At 43.8% G+C, this 18,042-nt stretch overlaps 1 protein-coding gene across 3 annotated transcripts in view; it reads right to left on the bottom strand.

Moving 5' to 3' along the window:
- Positions 1 to 359: 359 nt before the first annotated feature.
- Positions 360 to 18,042, bottom strand: part of LOC126427303 (speckle-type POZ protein-like) — a 54,842-nt gene continuing 37,159 nt past the window's right edge. For 2 of the 3 annotated variants that reach the window (XM_050089608.1, XM_050089610.1), the window contains 2 exons: positions 14,967 to 15,543; positions 360 to 944 (listed from right to left, as the gene is read on the bottom strand). In XM_050089608.1, the coding sequence (XP_049945565.1) occupies positions 458 to 944; positions 14,967 to 15,532 (1,053 nt within the window). In that variant the 5' untranslated portion in view covers positions 15,533 to 15,543 and the 3' untranslated portion in view covers positions 360 to 457. Of the gene's footprint in view, positions 945 to 14,966; positions 16,095 to 18,042 lie in introns of those variants that run through there. The other variant, XM_050089609.1, reaches the window with a different exon arrangement.

The raw sequence follows: 18,042 nt of genomic DNA, 5'->3' as shown, positions 1-18,042 counted from the left end.
AGTAAATTGAGTGTGATATCAGAAGTGAAAATTCTGGTGATAGAACTCATGTAGCAGTGATTTCGATATGTTGCAAATTGCGATAGTCTGATATAGCACCTTGTTGACCGCTGTGAAATAGTTTTCAGCGATTAGATATTATAGAGTAACAGTGTTTATTCACATTGAACTGTTGACTTTTGCAAAGTTTAGTGTAGATATGCACTCGAGGCATTTTCCTTGAGGGAAAGTTTGCCTGTTGTTACCTGAATTTCTTTACTGTTACCTAGTGCTGTGTCAGTTTTGCCACAGCGTTGCTTAGACTATTCGTGTGCAGAATGCTACTCGAGGAGGAGTAAAATTAGTGAGTGACAGTAGGATTGAATTTTTGAATTGTTTATTGAAGAAGAATGCTAATTATTACTGGAGAAGTTGTTTCAGTTCTGTTTTTTACAGAGAGTCCGTTGGAGTGGCTGCCTCATGACAGCAACTCCATCAGCCTCCTCTCGTTTTCATCACTGGCGAGGTCCAGTGCTGTCCGACCATCACCAGCTGTGGCCCCCCTGTCAGCCCCCGCCTCGAGTAGTACAGCCGCAACTTCTGCGTGGCCATTGGCTGCCGCCCAGTGTAGTGGCGTCCACCCTCTGCCATCCCTGGCGTTGGGATCAGCAGTCGCCCTCAGAAGCAGCCTCGCCACAGCAGTGCCGCCCCACATTGCAGCCACATGCAGAGGCGTCCTCTGCCACCAGCTGTCTCTGGCGTCCACCGCCGCCCCCGCCTCCACCAGCAGCCACGCCACCTCGACGTCTCCCCTGTGTGCTGCACAGTGCAGGGCAGTCCACCCCCACACCCCGCCCCTCGCCTCCACGTCGGCCCCATCGGCGAGCAGCGCCCTCAGCTCCCCCACTGCCCCCTGCTCGGCCACCTGGATCAGCCTGCTGCATCTCTCCTTTGTAGAGAGCCTCCTGCACAGAACACAGAAACTGCCACACTTTGCTACAAACACACACACACACACACACACACACACACACACACACACACACACACAACACAACGAAGAAAAGTGCAAAAAAAAAAAGGTTCAAAATGGTTCAAATGGCTCAGAGCACTATGGGACTTAACATCTGTGGACATCAGTCCCCTAGAACTTAGAACTACTTCAACCTAACTAGCCTAATGACACCACACACATTTATGCCTGAGACAGGATTCGAACCTGCGACCATAGCGGTCACGCGGTTCCAGACTGAAGCGCCTAGAACCGCACAGCCACACTGGCCGGCGAGGAAAACTGTCACACGAGGAAACAACTGTTGTGAATGCAAGTCTGTCCTGAAACAAACCTACCGATCCCCCCTACCGATTCCCCCTCCCACAATACAGAACAGTGTTCAACTCTGCATATATTAAGCTACAGCAGATTTGTTCAATCCCCCTTATAAAAAATCTTCATTCATTGTCCATTAAAAGTTGAATTATACAACCTATGAATGAATTAAGTAGTCACGTTTTGTCTCACTCATTCCTGGAAGTCAGCTCCTTTGATCTCACTACGCTGTAGCTAATGAGTGACTCACCTCAACTGCAGAACAGGTTTGTTACAGGTAATACTACAACTCTGCCTGCAGCTTAACTACCACATATCACACTCCATTTCAAGATTTTCAAAGAGGCACTTCCCCCATACAAAGCCAAAAAAATTCAATCCAATTATCGGTCCATTTCTTGACACAGGCTCAGAGATACTTAACGTTTCTGACACACAGACACACCGAATTGTTTAATACATCTCAGACATAAATAGCACCAACTACCTGAATGATCAGAATTTTGTTTTACCTGATTTGTATGCAATCCACATAACACATGTCCTCTGCTCTCTTTTCAGTAAAGTCGTTTCACTATACAAAATGGTTACTCCAAGAGACCACAAGAGACAACTGCTCTGTGTGACCACCAGTTTAGATGCAAATTAGTACTACGATAATCCAAATATCAGAAAACATGGTATTAGAGATTACACAGCAATCACGGTTATACACACGAATTCATTACATAGCCAACGTTTCAAAAAGCAACTTTCACCTTAAAATTGTACAACAAAAATTTTGTTTCAGCATTACACTCTCTGAATACAATCCAGCAGCTATTACTCCTGTTAACAGTAACATGAAATATGATAAATATGGCTTCAGTCACAAGTGAGGAAGAGTGCCCATGTGTAAACTTGAAATGACATGACAAAGTTTTCTGTTGACCGGAGATTCCAACCCTGGACTTAATCTGACACTTAAGTAAGCACAATCAAACATTAGAAATCGTCACTTTTAACCAGTAGCGCGATGATAAATTGAAATGACGAGATGAAAATGTTTTACCTTACCAGGGTTCGAACCCTGCACCCCACAACGTTCACTTCTAGTCAAGTGTAGACGTCACATATCGGTTTACTTAAACAGCAGCGAAATGTGCATATGACGAAACTATCTGTACTGACTATGAATCCAGCCCGCATCTCGTGGTCGTGCGGTAGCGTTCTCACTTCCCACGCCCGGGTTCCCGGGTTCGATTCCCGGTGGGGTCAGGGATTTTCTCTGCCTCGTGATGGCTGGGTGTTGTGTGCTGTCCTTAGGTTAGTTAGGTTTAAGTAGTTCTAAGTTCTAGGGGACTGATGACCTAAGATGTTAAGTCCCATAGTGCTCAGAGCCATTTTTTGACTATGAATCTAACATTACACACATCGTTGTTGGCTACATACAAAGAGACGTTGATTATTGAATTCCTTTTAACCGGGAGCTGCTAGCTGAAACACATGATATGACGAAAAGTTCCATGTTTGACTTGCGAGTCGAAACCAGTACCCATAATTATTGTTGACAAAGTTCGGAGAATTGTTAAAAACCATAGTAATTTGTCATATGTTATTTTGTGTGTGCGTATGAACTTGAAATGACAGGCCAGGATTCGAACCCAGACGCGTGTCTTTTGTGAAGGTCTTGAGGACTTTGCAGTCATGCAGAAACAATGAAAGGGTGGAAATGTATCATCTCAAAGGGATCAAACTTGACGAAAAGGGAGATTTGAGTGCAGCACCAACATTTTCCACATCTCAAGCTCAAATGCAATAAGAGTCAAGTACCCTGTGACCTTGCACGTCGATTGGCTCATTGATTAAAGAAAAGAAAATATCGTTTAAGAAACGCAATTGGTGACAGAGTTTCGACCTGGCATGACTTTCGCCTCTGTACTGACTCTCCTCCAGGTTACCAGAGGTGGGAGAGATGCTGCTTCTGCTTGTTAAAAATGATTGCCTGGTGTCAGAAACGAACCCAGATGTTGAGCCTAGGTAGCTCGAATCATTTCAGCTTCTTTAACTGATACCCTCATGGAAGTGATGGGATTCAAAGCCACTACGTGCATACTAGAAACTGGCCGCCTTAACAACTTTTTTCAATTTTATTTTTTAACCACTACAGCATCCTTTTCTCTACACGGTATCTTCCATTACAAAGCTTTACTTTTTTATTTTTTTAGGGTGTCAGTGCCAGGAAGGTGGCGACAAAGAGGGCAGGGGCCAAGAATCCACAGACGTGTCTGCCGTGCCGCCCTTATACCTGTCTCAGCTGTCCGCTCTCTCTGTGATGTACCGACATTCTTTTTCCGGGAGTCACTGGTCAGCACCAGGCAGGCGGGGCCAAGGAGGCCAGCAGTTGAGGACTCCGAGGCCTGCCCACGATGCATCCCCCATCCCTGTCACCGAGGCGATCCAATACTTTCGTGGATGATTTTTTATTTTTTTTTTATTTTTAATACTTCATCCAGAAGACCATGTCTGCAAAGAAACTATCTCAGCTGTGAGCGACGACTTGGAAGTTACGTGTTCACGGTTGTTTGTTTTCGATGTATTTCGCAGTATCTTGTAAGTCGCCCAGTGCGTCATTTCCTGAGGTATGTTTGCCAAGTTGGTCTTCTGTTATCTTCCACCCGCTGGAAGCTCCATGCTGCGATTTCTGAATGTAATGCATAATAGTATAAATCAGGACAGTCCCTTCTTCTGGTTAAAACAAGTTTTGGCGTACAGAATTAGGTAAATAACATTTATTGAAATGTACGAAATCTTCTCTCTTGAGGACAAAATTGTCCTATGATATTCCTTCAACATAAAATAAGGTACTCCTGAGCTACGTATTTTAGAGTAGATTTCTGTTCCCATAAAAATAAATAAAAAAAATACCGTTTAAGAAAAAAGAGCTTTAGGACGATTCGTTATGTTGTTCTTGTATTTACGTCTTTTCCTATTCACTTTGCAGACTGTTTCACGTAACTAACTAAAAAGAATTGCGAAGTTTCTCTTGTAGTTTTTCGCCTCAGCGAAGCACACGCGGGGGAGACGCGCCACCCCGTGGTCGGCGCCACGTCCGCTTGCGCCCGGCGTGCGTGCGGCGCCTCACCCAACGTCTGCTCGATTTGTTTCCCTCTGTTACCAGGTAACACGTTGTTTGTCCTTGTGGCCAGTTTACACCATTTCTTTATTGTAGATGGACATGGCACGTCTATATGACTCAAAAAATTGTTGGTAGGTGAGGAGTGCTGCTGTTTATCCAAATGATCCAGCTGTAGTGCGACTACTTTTTGTGCAGTCACATTTCTGCTTTCGTTTTCCGTTAATTCCACGTATATGTTCCTAACTTTTACCATATTTGACGGGCGAACTCTGGTTTGGGTATAACTGAGTTCGAATTAAAGTTGTTCAAAATTATAAAAACGATTGGGGACGTGCCCTACTTCTATCGGTGGGCGCAAGACAGTGGAAGTAATTTCGTCTGGTAAGTGGGACGTGAGGTTCATGGGTGTCTTCTTCCATAGCTCATATGTTGAACCCATGAAGAGAGTTTGTGACTTTCTCCATATGTATGTGAGATTTAGTCCCCCCCTCCACATTTTCAGCTGTGGAGTTAACGTGTCAAACTTTACCTTCAAAATGTTACCACGAGTTACAAAATGACTCGAAGCTGAGAGAAATCTTGCTGCTGTTTCACGTGGAATGGGTACAACCTATGCCACGCAGTTGACTTTAGAAACCACATACCTACTTGCAAAGCTGGCCTTTTGGATATCGTCAAGTCTTCTCGCGCTATGTTCTCTGACGCTAGCTGGCACGCTGGCAAGGATTTTCCTAGTTCTAAGATGTAGTACGATTTATGTTATACCTGTAGCCGATACCCAAGATTTGCATTTGGATGACCACACTGAGGTCTCCCGTGTTTTGCAAAGATATTCCACGAGTGATTTAGTGTTGCTCAGCTTCGCACTCATGCAAGTTCTTGTTTGCTGACTACCTGCAATGCCTTCTCCCAGTCACTTTCGCCGGTGATCACGAGACCCACAAACGATACTCTGGCGCCGGCCGCGGTGGCCGTGCGGTTCTAGGCGCTAAAGTCGGGAACCGCGTGACTGCTACGGTCGCAGGTTCGAATCCTGCCTCGGGCATGGATGTGTGTGGTGTCCTTAGGTTAGTTAGGTTTAAGTAGTTCTAGGGGACTGATGACCTCAGATGTTGAGTCCCATAGTGCTCAGAGCCATTTGAACCATTTTTTTGATACTCTGGCCATGTATGTGCAGCCCTCGTAGCTCTTTCTGCAGAGTGGCTAGCAGGGGTCCAGTGGCAATGGCAAACAAGGCCGTCGACATAGGACAACCTTGTCGCACCCAACTTGTGAACCCAAGTTGTCTGGTTAGCTGACAATTAATCGTGATTTTTGAAAGGCTGTTTTTCGAGGTGCTGTTCTTCAAAATTCTACCAGCGATGTCGGCAAAACACTTGGGAAAATCCAGTACGGTAATTGTTTCAAGAAGGCACTGATGGCTCACCTATCGAAAGCATTCTCAAAGTCGAGCGATATACAGCGCACTGAAAAAATGGCTCTGAGCACTATGGGACTTAACTTCTGAGATCATCAGTGCCCTAGAACTTAGAACTACCTAAACCTAACGAACCAAAGGATATCACACACATTCATGTCCGAGGCAGGGTCGAACCTGCGACTGGTCACGCGGTTCCTCCAGAGTGTAGCGCCTAGAACCGCTCGGCCACTTCGGCCGGGTACAGCGCACTGATGCCTGGGAACATGTGTCGTAGCTAGAACGTGTCTATATTCACAGACAGTTTGAATAACCGATCTGTGTCTACCTGCACTAGATTCATATGGGCCAGTTACCTCATGCATTGATATTTTTACTCTGCAGTCACGAACGTGCACCACAATTTTGTAATCACTATTCAGGAGGGTAACTGGTCTTAAGTTTTTTACTGTGCACTGTGTGGGTGTTTCGGAACTAGCACCACGATTCCTTCAAAAAATTCCTTTGAAATTTTTCCGTCAGAATTCATTATTTCATTACACACTACGAGCAGTTTTTGGCCTCCACAACCTGCTATAAGTCTGCCGGGAGGCCCTCGGGCCCCGGCAGTTTGCTTTTGGGACTCTGCACAACTGTGGTTCAATAGAAGTCTTGTGAGGATGGACATGGTCTGTTTCGAGAATCTGCTGTCTACAACAGAAGATGGAACTAGCAAGTGCAATACAGTCATGAGGGAGCCTATCTCACCTTCTCGAAAGTAAGAATTAAATCATATATTTGTATGTTTTGTGATCATACCAACCTAGATCACTTATAAAATAGCAGTACATGCCGTGTTATGTTCCAGCCTGGTTGTAACATTACGTTTCCTGGCGACTGGGGAATGATTTAAGTGTCTGGCTTTTAGTCACAGAATAGCACAGACCACCATTTTATACGTTGTTGTGGGTGTATGCATTGCAGTTTGCAACACTTTGAAGGATTAACTATTTCTCGCATAATTTCTAGTTCAGATACGAGCATATCTTGCTAGTGGTGAAATAAACCGACATTGTGCTTCTATATGTGGCTAGAAAACAGCGTGATATGTGCTGAGTTCGGAACGCAGCAGGTGAATACTTTGTTGCAAAATCGTTTAAGTTTCATCATCCCTCTAGTAGTGAAAAATTTCGATACATTAAATTTTGTTTCATTCACAACCGCTGCCCAAAACAAAACTTTATGCCCCATCATATCAAGTTTTAATGCTGTTACATGTGGTTAAAATGATAGTTAAGATCTCTCGTGCTTTGTTAGCCGAGACAGTAGTGAGTGGATTGGAGTCCTGGGTCCCAGTCCAATACAAAACCATGTAGTCTGAAGTTGAATTTTGACTTTGGAAATGTCATTTATTTTAATGAACTTGAGCTTACAAGCACTGACGACTGTCACCTCTGGTAACAGATTTTCTGATATTTACGTTATTGTGGAATTGGTTTTCATATGGACTATAACCGTAAAGGGCAGTTTTCTCTAGTGGTCTGTTGTAGTAATAATATTGTGTAGTGAAACGACTGTATCAGAAAGAGAGCAGACAAACTGCAAGACCGTTAGGTTATGTGGCTGCATACAAACCAGGTGGAACGCAGTTCAGGTCATTTGGCTTCTTCTGAGCATGATAACACATGCATATAAATTGGACAGGCACGACACTCATCTGGTTGTGAAAAAATTTTTAATCTTATTAATGTGATACTTCGATCATCAGACAGCATTCACAGCGTGTTTTAAAACCTGGCCTGTGAAAGGTACAGATAACGAAATGGTTGACAGTGTGTTTCAAAGGAGAAGGAATTCAGTACAGCAGGCAGTGCAGCAAGGTGGAACTAGTGACTTGACAACAGAAAGAGGCTGTGGCAGTGCAACAGTTACCCGTCATAAAACTATTACAACATAAATCTAAATAATACGGCTGACAGAAATTTAAGTATTTTTCGAACGAGGGTCCTCCCTTTGTAGGCACACATGAAACCATGAGGCAGTTAACGTATGCTGTGTCATAGCTCAGTCACGGAAAAACAAACACTGATGTACTGATGTGTGTGTGTGTAGAGGGGAGGGCTTATGAGCAATGTTTGTGACTGATGATGGATTAAGTTGTGCTGTGGACTTGCTACTGAAATAAAATTAAGTTTGTCCTCCATATACAGTAGATGTGAATGGTAAATTCCATGAGAACTGATGTCTAGAAGGCCTGGCATGGATACAAGGGGAGGAGGATGAACATGGGATCATGAGACATCCTCCCTGAAAAATAGGAAAGCACTGTATCACTTCACTGTATGAAGTAAAAAATAATTCTGCTTGCATGCCGTTGTATCCATCTTATTTTAATTATTATTAAAATTCTAAGAATTTTAGTGTGAAACTAAGTATAAGTTTTGAGGGGGAGGGGGAGTGAAATCAGTGAAAGACCGCGGCAGCTCCAGAACCAAACATTGTATATGTGTCTGCAACTGACACCCATTAGTGTGAGAAGTATGCGGCAGTGGATTGGGTTAAGATCACTAATTACAGCATGGATCTAATACACATCAACAAGAGAACCTGTAAAATATACACAAATAGTTCTACTGGTGTAACTGAACTTTGGTAATGTAGACGTATAGTTTTTTCAGTAACTGTAAAATTTTACCATGAGTGAAAGGTCTGTCGTAGGTTTGTGAGTAGTGGATTACGGTGTGGGATTTGTTCAAAGTATTTTCATTGGGGGGAATGCAGTGGGGAAGCCAGTGGTCATTTTAGGGTGATTTTCTCCTGGGAATGTAGAATCTGTAGTAGAAACAAGTTAATAGAGGAGCAGGACCATAAGATCTGTGCCCTTCAGGTCCAGTTACAATGCGCAAAGGAGGAACTAGATAGGTTGAGGAGGGTGAAGGGGGGTGGGGAATGGGAACTGGCAGTTGGCAAGAAGGTAGCTAGGAAGAGGAGGTATTCAGACAGTTTCACTTTGCATACATGCAATAGATACAACCAACTGTCAGAGTTGAGTGGAGAGGAGAGGAGCCTCGTGTAGCCGTAAATGTAGGTAACTTGCAGCAGTCCTCAGCAATTAGGAGGCCTTGGTTAGTTGCAAAGTCTAGCAGAAAGAAGGTTCTGCTGCTAGGTAGTTCCCACGGTAAAGGTGTGGGCCAGCAGTTGCAGGAAGTGTTGGGGAGTGAGTACCAGGTCACCAGCATTGTGAAGCCTAGTGCAGTAGTGCAGGGTTGGCTCAGGTGACTGAAAGCATAGGGGAGTTATGTAAGAATTTTACGAAAGAGGATCAGGTAGTGATAGTGGGTGGAGCAGGGAACAGTCTCGATAGGGACGGGAATATGATGTCAGTGGTGACTTGGTTAAGACAGCTACTCAATCTGGTGGCACTAATGTGCATTTCGTGCAACTGTTTCAGCGTCATGCTCGGCCTCACCTTAATGCAGCTGTTAGGTGCGTTAATGTGGGGCTGGGGAGGGCACTGATGGTGGAGGGCATGGATCACATCTCAGTGGTGCCAGTTGGGTCTATCAGTAGATGGGGTTTCACTAGGCATGGCCTGCACCTCAACAGGTATGGGAAGGGGAGGCTGGCTAAGTTTATAGGTGACGGTGTAGTGGGTGGTGGTGGTGGTTGTGGTATCACTCATGGAAAAATTCCTGTAGTAGTTGGTGTTAGAGCTGCACCTTTTTTAGACTGAAGTCAGCTGATAGGTATACCTGCTTAAAGGAAGTGCCTGTAACTAAGGGCTCACCTCCAGAGGATGTAATGTTTCCAAGTAGAGAAGGCATTAGCATATTTCATCAAAATATAAGAGGTATTAGAGATAAAGTTTGTGAACTGCTAATAGATGTTAACTCTGTAATTATTGGTATATCAGAGCACCACTTAAATAATTTGATAATTCAGAGGCTTCCTCTACCAGGCTACAGATTAGCTGGCTGTTTCTCAAGGAGTTCCTTGCGGGGTGGAGGAGTGGCTCTGTATGTAAAAAACAGTATTTCATTTGAGTCCATAGACTTATCACGAGACTGCACTGAACAGATATTTGAAAGTTGTGCAGCATTAGTTGAATTTAGTGAAACTAAACGTCTAATTGCTGTTGTTTATAGGTCCCCTAACTCCAACTTCAAAGCATTTTTGCTTAAGCTAGAGAGGGTTTTTGATTCACTTTGTCGGAAGTACCAGAAAGTAGTTAAATGTGGTGACTTCAGTATTAATTTTGTACATGATTGTGCAAGAAAAAGGATGTTGGTAGATCTCCTAAATTCATATGATCTGATGCAGACTGTGTTTTTTCCAACTAGGGTGCAGGGGAACAGTAGCACAGTCATAGACAATATTTTTATTCATTCTTCATTACTAGGCGAGCATTCTTTTAGTAAAAGGGTGAATGGCCTTTCAGACTGTGGTGTCACCGCCACACTTGCTAGGTGGTAGCCTTTAAATCGGTCGCGGTCCGTTAGTATACGTCGGACACGCGTGTCGCCACTATCAGTGATTGCAGACAGAGTGCCGCCACACGGCAGGTCTAGAGAAACTTCCTAGCACTCGCCCCAGTTGTACAACCGACTTTGCTAGCGATGGTTCACTGACAAAATACGCTCTCATTTGCCGAGGCGATAGTTTAGCATAGCCTTCAGCTACGTCATTTGCTACGACCTAGCAAGGCGCCATTATCAGTTACTATTGATATTGAATCATGTACTGTCAAGACCGACGTTCACCATTAACGGATTAAAGTTAAGTATTCCACCAGCTACATCCTTTTTTCTAAATTCCAATTTCCTTGTCCTGTTCCAGACCTCACGCCAGCCTGCGTGAGCTAAAACGCGTGCCTTTCAGCCTCCTCCTAGTAACACGGTGTTGGCTCTCCTGCCAACCGAAACACAGACCATGATGCACAAATTTAACACTAAAAGGTTTTTGTACTCAAACCAATGTCGTATTTAATTACAAACTACGTAGGTAAGTTAATCCAACAGCAGTAGAGAGTTTTGCAAAACTTGTCAAGGAACAAGAGTGGTAAGATGTTTATAGTGCTGATAATATAGATGATAAACAGAATGCTTTCCATAACACATTTCTCATGCTCTTTGAGAGTTGCTTTCCATTACAACATTCTAAACGGGGTACTAGCAGTAATGGACAGTCTGGTTGGCTGACTAGTGGGATAAGGATATCATGTAGAACAAAGCGGGAATTATATCAAAATGTTAGAAGTAGTCACAATCAAGCTACAGTAGCCCACTTCAAACAGTATTGTAAGGTGCTTAAAAATGTTATTAGCAAGACAAAAAGTATGTGGTATGCAAATAGAATATCTAATTCACAGGATAAAATTAAAGCCATATGGTCAGTTGTGAAGGAAGTGTCTGGTCAGCAGCACAAGGTTGATGATATAAAGTCAGTTCGCAGTAATAATATTTCTTTTACTGGTAAATCAGATATATGTACAGTATTTAACAATCATTTTCGGAGCATTGGTGGTGAATTAAATAAAAATTTAGTTTGTACAGGAAATCATATAAATTTCTTAGCAAATGCCTTTCCGAGATTGACGTCTGAAATACTCCTCTGTGATACAGACAAGAGGCAGATTGAGTCAATAATTAAATCACTGAAGACTAAGGACTCTCATGGTTATGATGGAGTGTCTAGCAGACTATTAAAGTACTGTGCTGCACATGTTAGCCCTGCATTTAGCCATATTTGTAAGTTTTCCTTTAGGAATGGTTAGTTTCCTGAGTGATTAAAGTACTAATAAAGCCGCTTTATAAAATGGGAGAAAGGGATAATGTAGATAATTTTAGACCTATTTCTATGCCATCAGTGTTTGCAAAAGTTATTGAAAAGGTTGTGTATGTAAGGTTAATTGATCATTTTATATCACACGATTTGCTATTAAATGTACAGTTCGGCTTTAGAAGTCGTTTGACAACTGAAAATGCTATATTCTCTTTTCTCCGAGGGGTGCTGGATGGGCTAAACAAAAAGTTTCGAACACTTGGCGTATTTTTTGATTTAACAAAGGCATTTGACTGCGTTGATCTCACAATATTGCTCCAGAAGTTGGACCATTACGGAATAAGGGGAGTAGCTCACAATTGGTTCACCTCTTACTCTAGCAACAGGCAGCAAAAGGTCATTTTTCATGATGTTTATAATGGCCGTGATGTGGGATCTGAGTGGGGTACTGTCAAGTGGGGGGTGCCACAGGGATCAGTGTTGGGGCTGCTCCGGTTCCTTATTTATATAAATGATATGCCCTCTACTATTATGGGTAACTCTAAAATATTTCTGTTTGCTGATGACACTAGCTTGGTAGTAAAGGATGTTGTGTGCAACATTGACTCAGTTTCAAGTAGTGCAGTACATGACCTCAGTTCATGGCTTGTAGAAAATAAACTAACGTTGAATCACAGTAAGACTCAGTTTTCACAGTTTCTAACACACAATTCAACAAAACCTGACGTTTTAATCTCACAGAACGCGCATATGATTAGTGAAACTGAACAGTTCAAATTCCTAGGTGTTCAGATAGATAGTAAGCTGTCGTGGAAAGCCCACGTTCAGGATCTCGTTCAAAGACTTAATACTGCTATTTTCACTATTCGAACGGTATCGAAAGTGAGTGATACTTCGACACGTAAATTAGTCTACTTTGCTTATTTTCATTCACTTATGTTGTATGGTATTATGTTTTGGGGTAACTCTTCCCATTCTAGAAGGATATTTTTGGCTCAGAAACGGGCGGTTCGGGCAATATGTGGTGTGATTTCACGAACCTGTTGTCGACCTCTGTTCACGAGTCTGGGTATTTTGACACTGGCCTCTCAATATGTATATTTCTTATTGTCGTTTCTTGTTACCAATATTAGTTTATTTCCAACAATAAGCAGCTTCCACTCGGTTGATACTCGGCAGATATCAAACCTCCATTTGGATCGGACTTCCTTAACTCTTGTGCAAAAAGGTGTGCAGTATACTGCTGCATCCATTTTCAATAAGCTGCCACTCGAATTAAAAAATCTTAGCAGTAATCCACGGGCTTTCAAATATAAACTGAAGAGTTTCCTCATGGGTCACTCCTATTCTGTCACGGAGTTCCTTGAAAAATTATGATTCTCATTGTATTGCTGATAGCGTTTGCTTAAACTTATGGACTGATTTTCTTTCAGGTTCATGAACATTTATTTTTATCCATTATTACTTTTATGTTGTATGTTCATGTACTGACACGTTCCATGACCTTGGAGATTTGCTCCTCAATTTGGTCCTACGGAACTTGACATGTAAATAAATAAATAAAAATTACTGTTAGTAAAAATATTACCGTTAATAAAAACTTTTTCAAACTTAACAGCCTGTGTCATTTCCCACAGGGTGCAGAACGAGTTTGGAGTGATGTTTTAAGTTTTTTCAAGAACATAAATAACAATTGTAATATGTTCATTGTTTCAAACATGAATTTTCATGTTAGTCTTTATTGAATAAAAGAAACACACTGAATGATTTACAATACTGGCTACAAGTTCATTAAAACTGGTTCACGGAATGCACGTAGTGTCATGTCAAACACAAGATTTCCAATATGCAAATTGCACATAAAATACTACATAAGTATTAAAATCTAGCTGAAAAATAAATGATAATTTATCAGTGTTAATAGCTATTAGACTTGTATGGACATATGTTATTGTAAGATAGTGCAAAAAGAAAGGAAACTCTGGTTGCAGAGCCTCATTAATGCTCACCAACTATCAGAGGTGGAAAGCAACAACAATAGATGGGATATATATATATATATATATATATATATATATATATATATATATATATATATATATAATGTCATAGTGAGTGTCACAGTAGAATGAAAGTCTGTAGTGTTCACTGGGTGGCTATAGTAAAGCCATAGAGCAATCGACAGGCAGACAGGGGAGGGATACTTGTTCATGGAAGACACAGTAAAACATGGTATTCTGTGTGCCACAGAAGGGAATGTATCCTAGTACTGCGTGAACTTTATGTAAGGGCTGAGTAGAGAGGAGAACGAAATGAGATGGGAAGACTCAATTTTATGAGACCAGCCAGAACCGCCATGAGGATTGGCTCTAGTCTCATGAGGTGGCCTCACGCTGCAAGAGGTGTGAGCAGCCAAACACTGGAGCGCCGATGCTTACTTCACCTGGTCTTCTGAACATCTTCCATACAAGCTCTGACAGCAGACCATTATCATTTTTATGTAACGTGCCTTTAGATCAATTAGAATCTTCCATGCAGAGTTTGGATTAGGAGAGAACGAAGAATTATGTTGGGTTGGTTACTGATATATGGCTTGAACGTAGAAAAAAGTGACAGACAATTATGCAACAGACAAAGCTGTAGTAGTGAGGTGTGAACAGTGATTACTCTGATAGTCTGCTTTACTACATGAAGAAAATTCCAAAGGTCAACACCAGCAATCTAAAATTATAAATATGTTGCCGCCCTCCTATAATCATTCTGCAGTACACTACCTTGCTCTAGGTGTTGGTTGTAAGTGACTTACTCGGTCTCATCTTTATGCAGCGTGGCACTATTCAAATGTGTCTCATTGTCATCTGCCACAGAGGCACTGAAGATGTTTAAACGCTACTTTATGTGAACAGGCTTACAGCAACCTGTACAGGCTGCCGGCTGCAAACTACACACATCACAGTGTCTGAGCCCTTGCTGGGCAATACAGCTTTGTGCCCACAGCAGAATGGGCCATGCTCTATTCGCACAGTGAGTGTACCATTTCTACTGACAGTTGATGCCAAAACCTAAACAAGCCCTTTTTGTATACATGTAGTTTAACAGAATAAAATCTACAAACTGGCTCTTTGAAGATTTTTGATCGCTAACATTCCTGGTAATGAACTGGGTTCAGTTTAGGGATTCACTGACTCTGATACAGAAGGGCAATGATAGCATTGTGAGCTATCATGAAACGACTGTCTACGATGGTGTATTTTATGGCATAGACACATCTAAAGAAACTCAGTGGCAAAAATAGAGTCGGAAATACGCACACACACATCCAGAACTGAGAGACACAAGTGAGTGGGCTGTCTCACACTAACCTGATTTTTGGTGGTGGATCGTACAGCAGCGGGCTCACTTCGATCAAGTCTTGTGGCTGCTTCCACATGGCATCCGCCCATCCCTGAGTGGCCATCACCTCACGGGTTCGTGTCTTCATAAATTCGACGGCGGCCCGCCTGAGGTCGCTGCAGGAGTGGCGGACTGCGAGGGCGGCTGCAGCCGCCGCGGTCTCCACAGTCAATTGAGCGGCCACCTGCCGCTCACACTCCGCCTTCAGCCCCGACACGCCGTACTTGTCCGCTGCGGCCAGCAGCTGGGCGGCCATCGCGGGCAGCTGGGGGGCCCGCAGGGTGTACAGGTAGGAGACCAGCTGCCTCAGCACGGGGCCCCCCACGTCGGCGATGCTCACCACGCCAGTGCTCGCCTCGAGGGTGTCGTGGGCGAACATGGCGGCGAACACGGGGCTCCTGTCCACCAGGACGGCCCTGTGCGCCACCAGCCGCGTCTCGCCTGCCACGAGCGTCACCATGGCGTCGTCCCCGGCGTCTAGGAGGGCACCCAGGTCCACGGCCACCGTCTCCGTGACGTCCTTATCTGCTTCCATTGCTGACGATTCTGAAACACGACATCATCGAGCAGCCCTTTCAGCTTACAGGTGACTGTCGATACTTCTACCGGAAACAGACACACCTGTCTCCAGCGACACTTTCTCTCAGACTGATGCCATTGGTGAATAACTGCAATTCTTTAATAATACCGTTTTCAAGAGTTTTTTTTCAGCTCATTTTATTAGGAGAACAAGCTCCGTAAGCGGCAGGGGAGCGCCACTCGCGGGCGCGGACCGAGAAGGGAACACCAGGAGGCCACCACCGCAGTTGGAGGCGGCCGGAGTGGGCGCGGACGGAATAGGGCACACCTAGAGCGGCAAGATAGCGCGACTCGCGGGCGCGGACCGACTAGGGAACGGCAAACAGAACACCAGGCACCGGGCAGACATAAATGTGCGACCCGGTCCAGCAAGCAGCCAGTCTCAGGGAACACCTGATGAAGACGTCAAGTGATGACGTCGAAATATCGCGTTTGCAAGACGCTGATATCCGGCAGAAAACCCGATTTCCACGAGATCTCATATAGATCATTGTCATACTGACAAACGCCATACGAACTAGCGTGACAAATTTTTAAGACACTGTGAATGCAGACGACGGAAAATTTTCTACTGTAACTTGCTGGCAGGATTTTGCATGTGTGTTCGACCCTGACAAACAACTTACAGAGAAATTGGGCGTGGAACTGTACGCAAAAATGGATAACGCTAGATTTTAATGTGGCCCTGTCACCCCTAATTAATCTCCGGTGGTAGTATTGGCGACAAATCACACCTATTTTTACTTCCAAATATGAATGATAACGGACACTTAGGGTGTTCAATGACACCAGACACATACACAAAAATAAAATAAAGCGAAAGAGTGAATTCAGGATCAACTACTGAAAGTAAAGGCTCTACTGAATCACAATAATTTTATTCTAACCTTCAGATCAATGCTGAATAAAACACAAAGAACAATTTACAAATTACCCTCCTAACTAGCATTGGCAGTGAACTGTGTTAATCGGTCCAAATGCGATCTCTCATAACTTGGCTCACCGACTGACATCGACACAAAACGCAAAATACGAAGAACCTCTACACCCCAAAGTATCGTGAAGCCTCTGTGGAAACAGCAATTGCACGTGATCCAACTATTTAACGTTACTCCTACGACAGGCCGAAGCAGGAGCGATCTCACCGTAATATTCCCGCTGCAGCGGCGGTCTCCGACGCCGACGGCGCGGCCGTCCGATCGGCGTGTGGCGTCTCGGAAAGTACACTCCTACAATACTAGGACAACAGACCGCTGTCCGTAAACTTCTCTAATTACGACAGTCTTCCCCGCACCAAAGAGCTGGCGCGGCTAACGTCGTCTCAGAACGAGAGACCAAGACGGGAGACGACTTGGCTAACGTCCTCTCAGTACGAAAGCCCGGAACGGAAGACCTCGACAGAGAGTCGAGCAAGATCGCTCTTCACCTCTGTTTTCCCACCTCAACTTTTACCGAGCCAAACACACCGCGAGACAGGCTCAAAATACCCATTTTGCATGTGCCGCCCAATGTATGGCCTGGGAATCTTAAGTTTTTTCCAAAGCTAGAGCCACACGTGCAGGCAAGAATAGTTTTACTGGAATTTTTCTCCTAAGAGACCACTCGAGATTTTCCCGGCAAAATTCCCCGTCGTAGCGAACGCAGACTCCTGTATTGAAAGTTGTTATTCGGAACTCCTGGCCTGCACCATTTGAGTTACTCGGAGGCGTAAAATTAGTGGGACATAGGCGAGGGCACGCGCAGGAAAGCCTGTCCAGCTACCCGTTGCTTTGTTTTGGTAAACACCTGAGCATCTGCAGCCTCAGAGGCTGGCGGTAGCTGTGGCCTCTCTAAACTGATTACAGAACTTCCCCAGTTAACCATTTATGCCGTCAGGCTGCGGCCTTCTGCGGCTAGGCGGGGAGGTACCCGAGCTCTGTCTCGCATACTGCATTTCTGCAAAGTTTTATGATTAGAAAAACGCGTAATTCTCACTGTATTACCTAGCCTGCGTGCCGATATGTTTCCACATACATTTCCTACGCCGTATTTCAGATTATTTACCAACTACTCATCTCCAAAGCGACAGCGCCGCCGCTCTCAGTCGTTTTTATTGACGTCAAGTGCTCGCAAAGTGATTATAGTCACGTTAAATGGACTCCTGTAAGGTGCAGGACCGATGCCACCTTACAGTATCAAATAATGTTAAGTAAGTTTATGCTAAAAGGGAAGTTAATTCGAGTGCAAATCAAAACAGTTAATCACGTAAAGTATAAATAAAATATCATAAAGTTAAATATTTATTTCCGAAAAAAGTACAATTCAAAAGTGTGTAATTTGGTGATTGGTCAGTCATGAAAAGCCCGGGCTAACGCGGGAGGATAATGTATTTCTATTGGCCTTAAAGAAAACTGATCAATCAGAAAGGAGTATTCTTCGTGCGTCTTTTGTCTTGGATACGGAATGCTTACGCCAGTCTAGAGGAGT

This window comes from Schistocerca serialis, chromosome 11, assembly GCF_023864345.2.
Source record: "Schistocerca serialis cubense isolate TAMUIC-IGC-003099 chromosome 11, iqSchSeri2.2, whole genome shotgun sequence".
In the NCBI taxonomy this organism is placed as follows: Eukaryota; Metazoa; Arthropoda; class Insecta; order Orthoptera; family Acrididae; genus Schistocerca; species Schistocerca serialis.
This window is presented reverse-complemented; position numbering and strand designations above follow the sequence as displayed.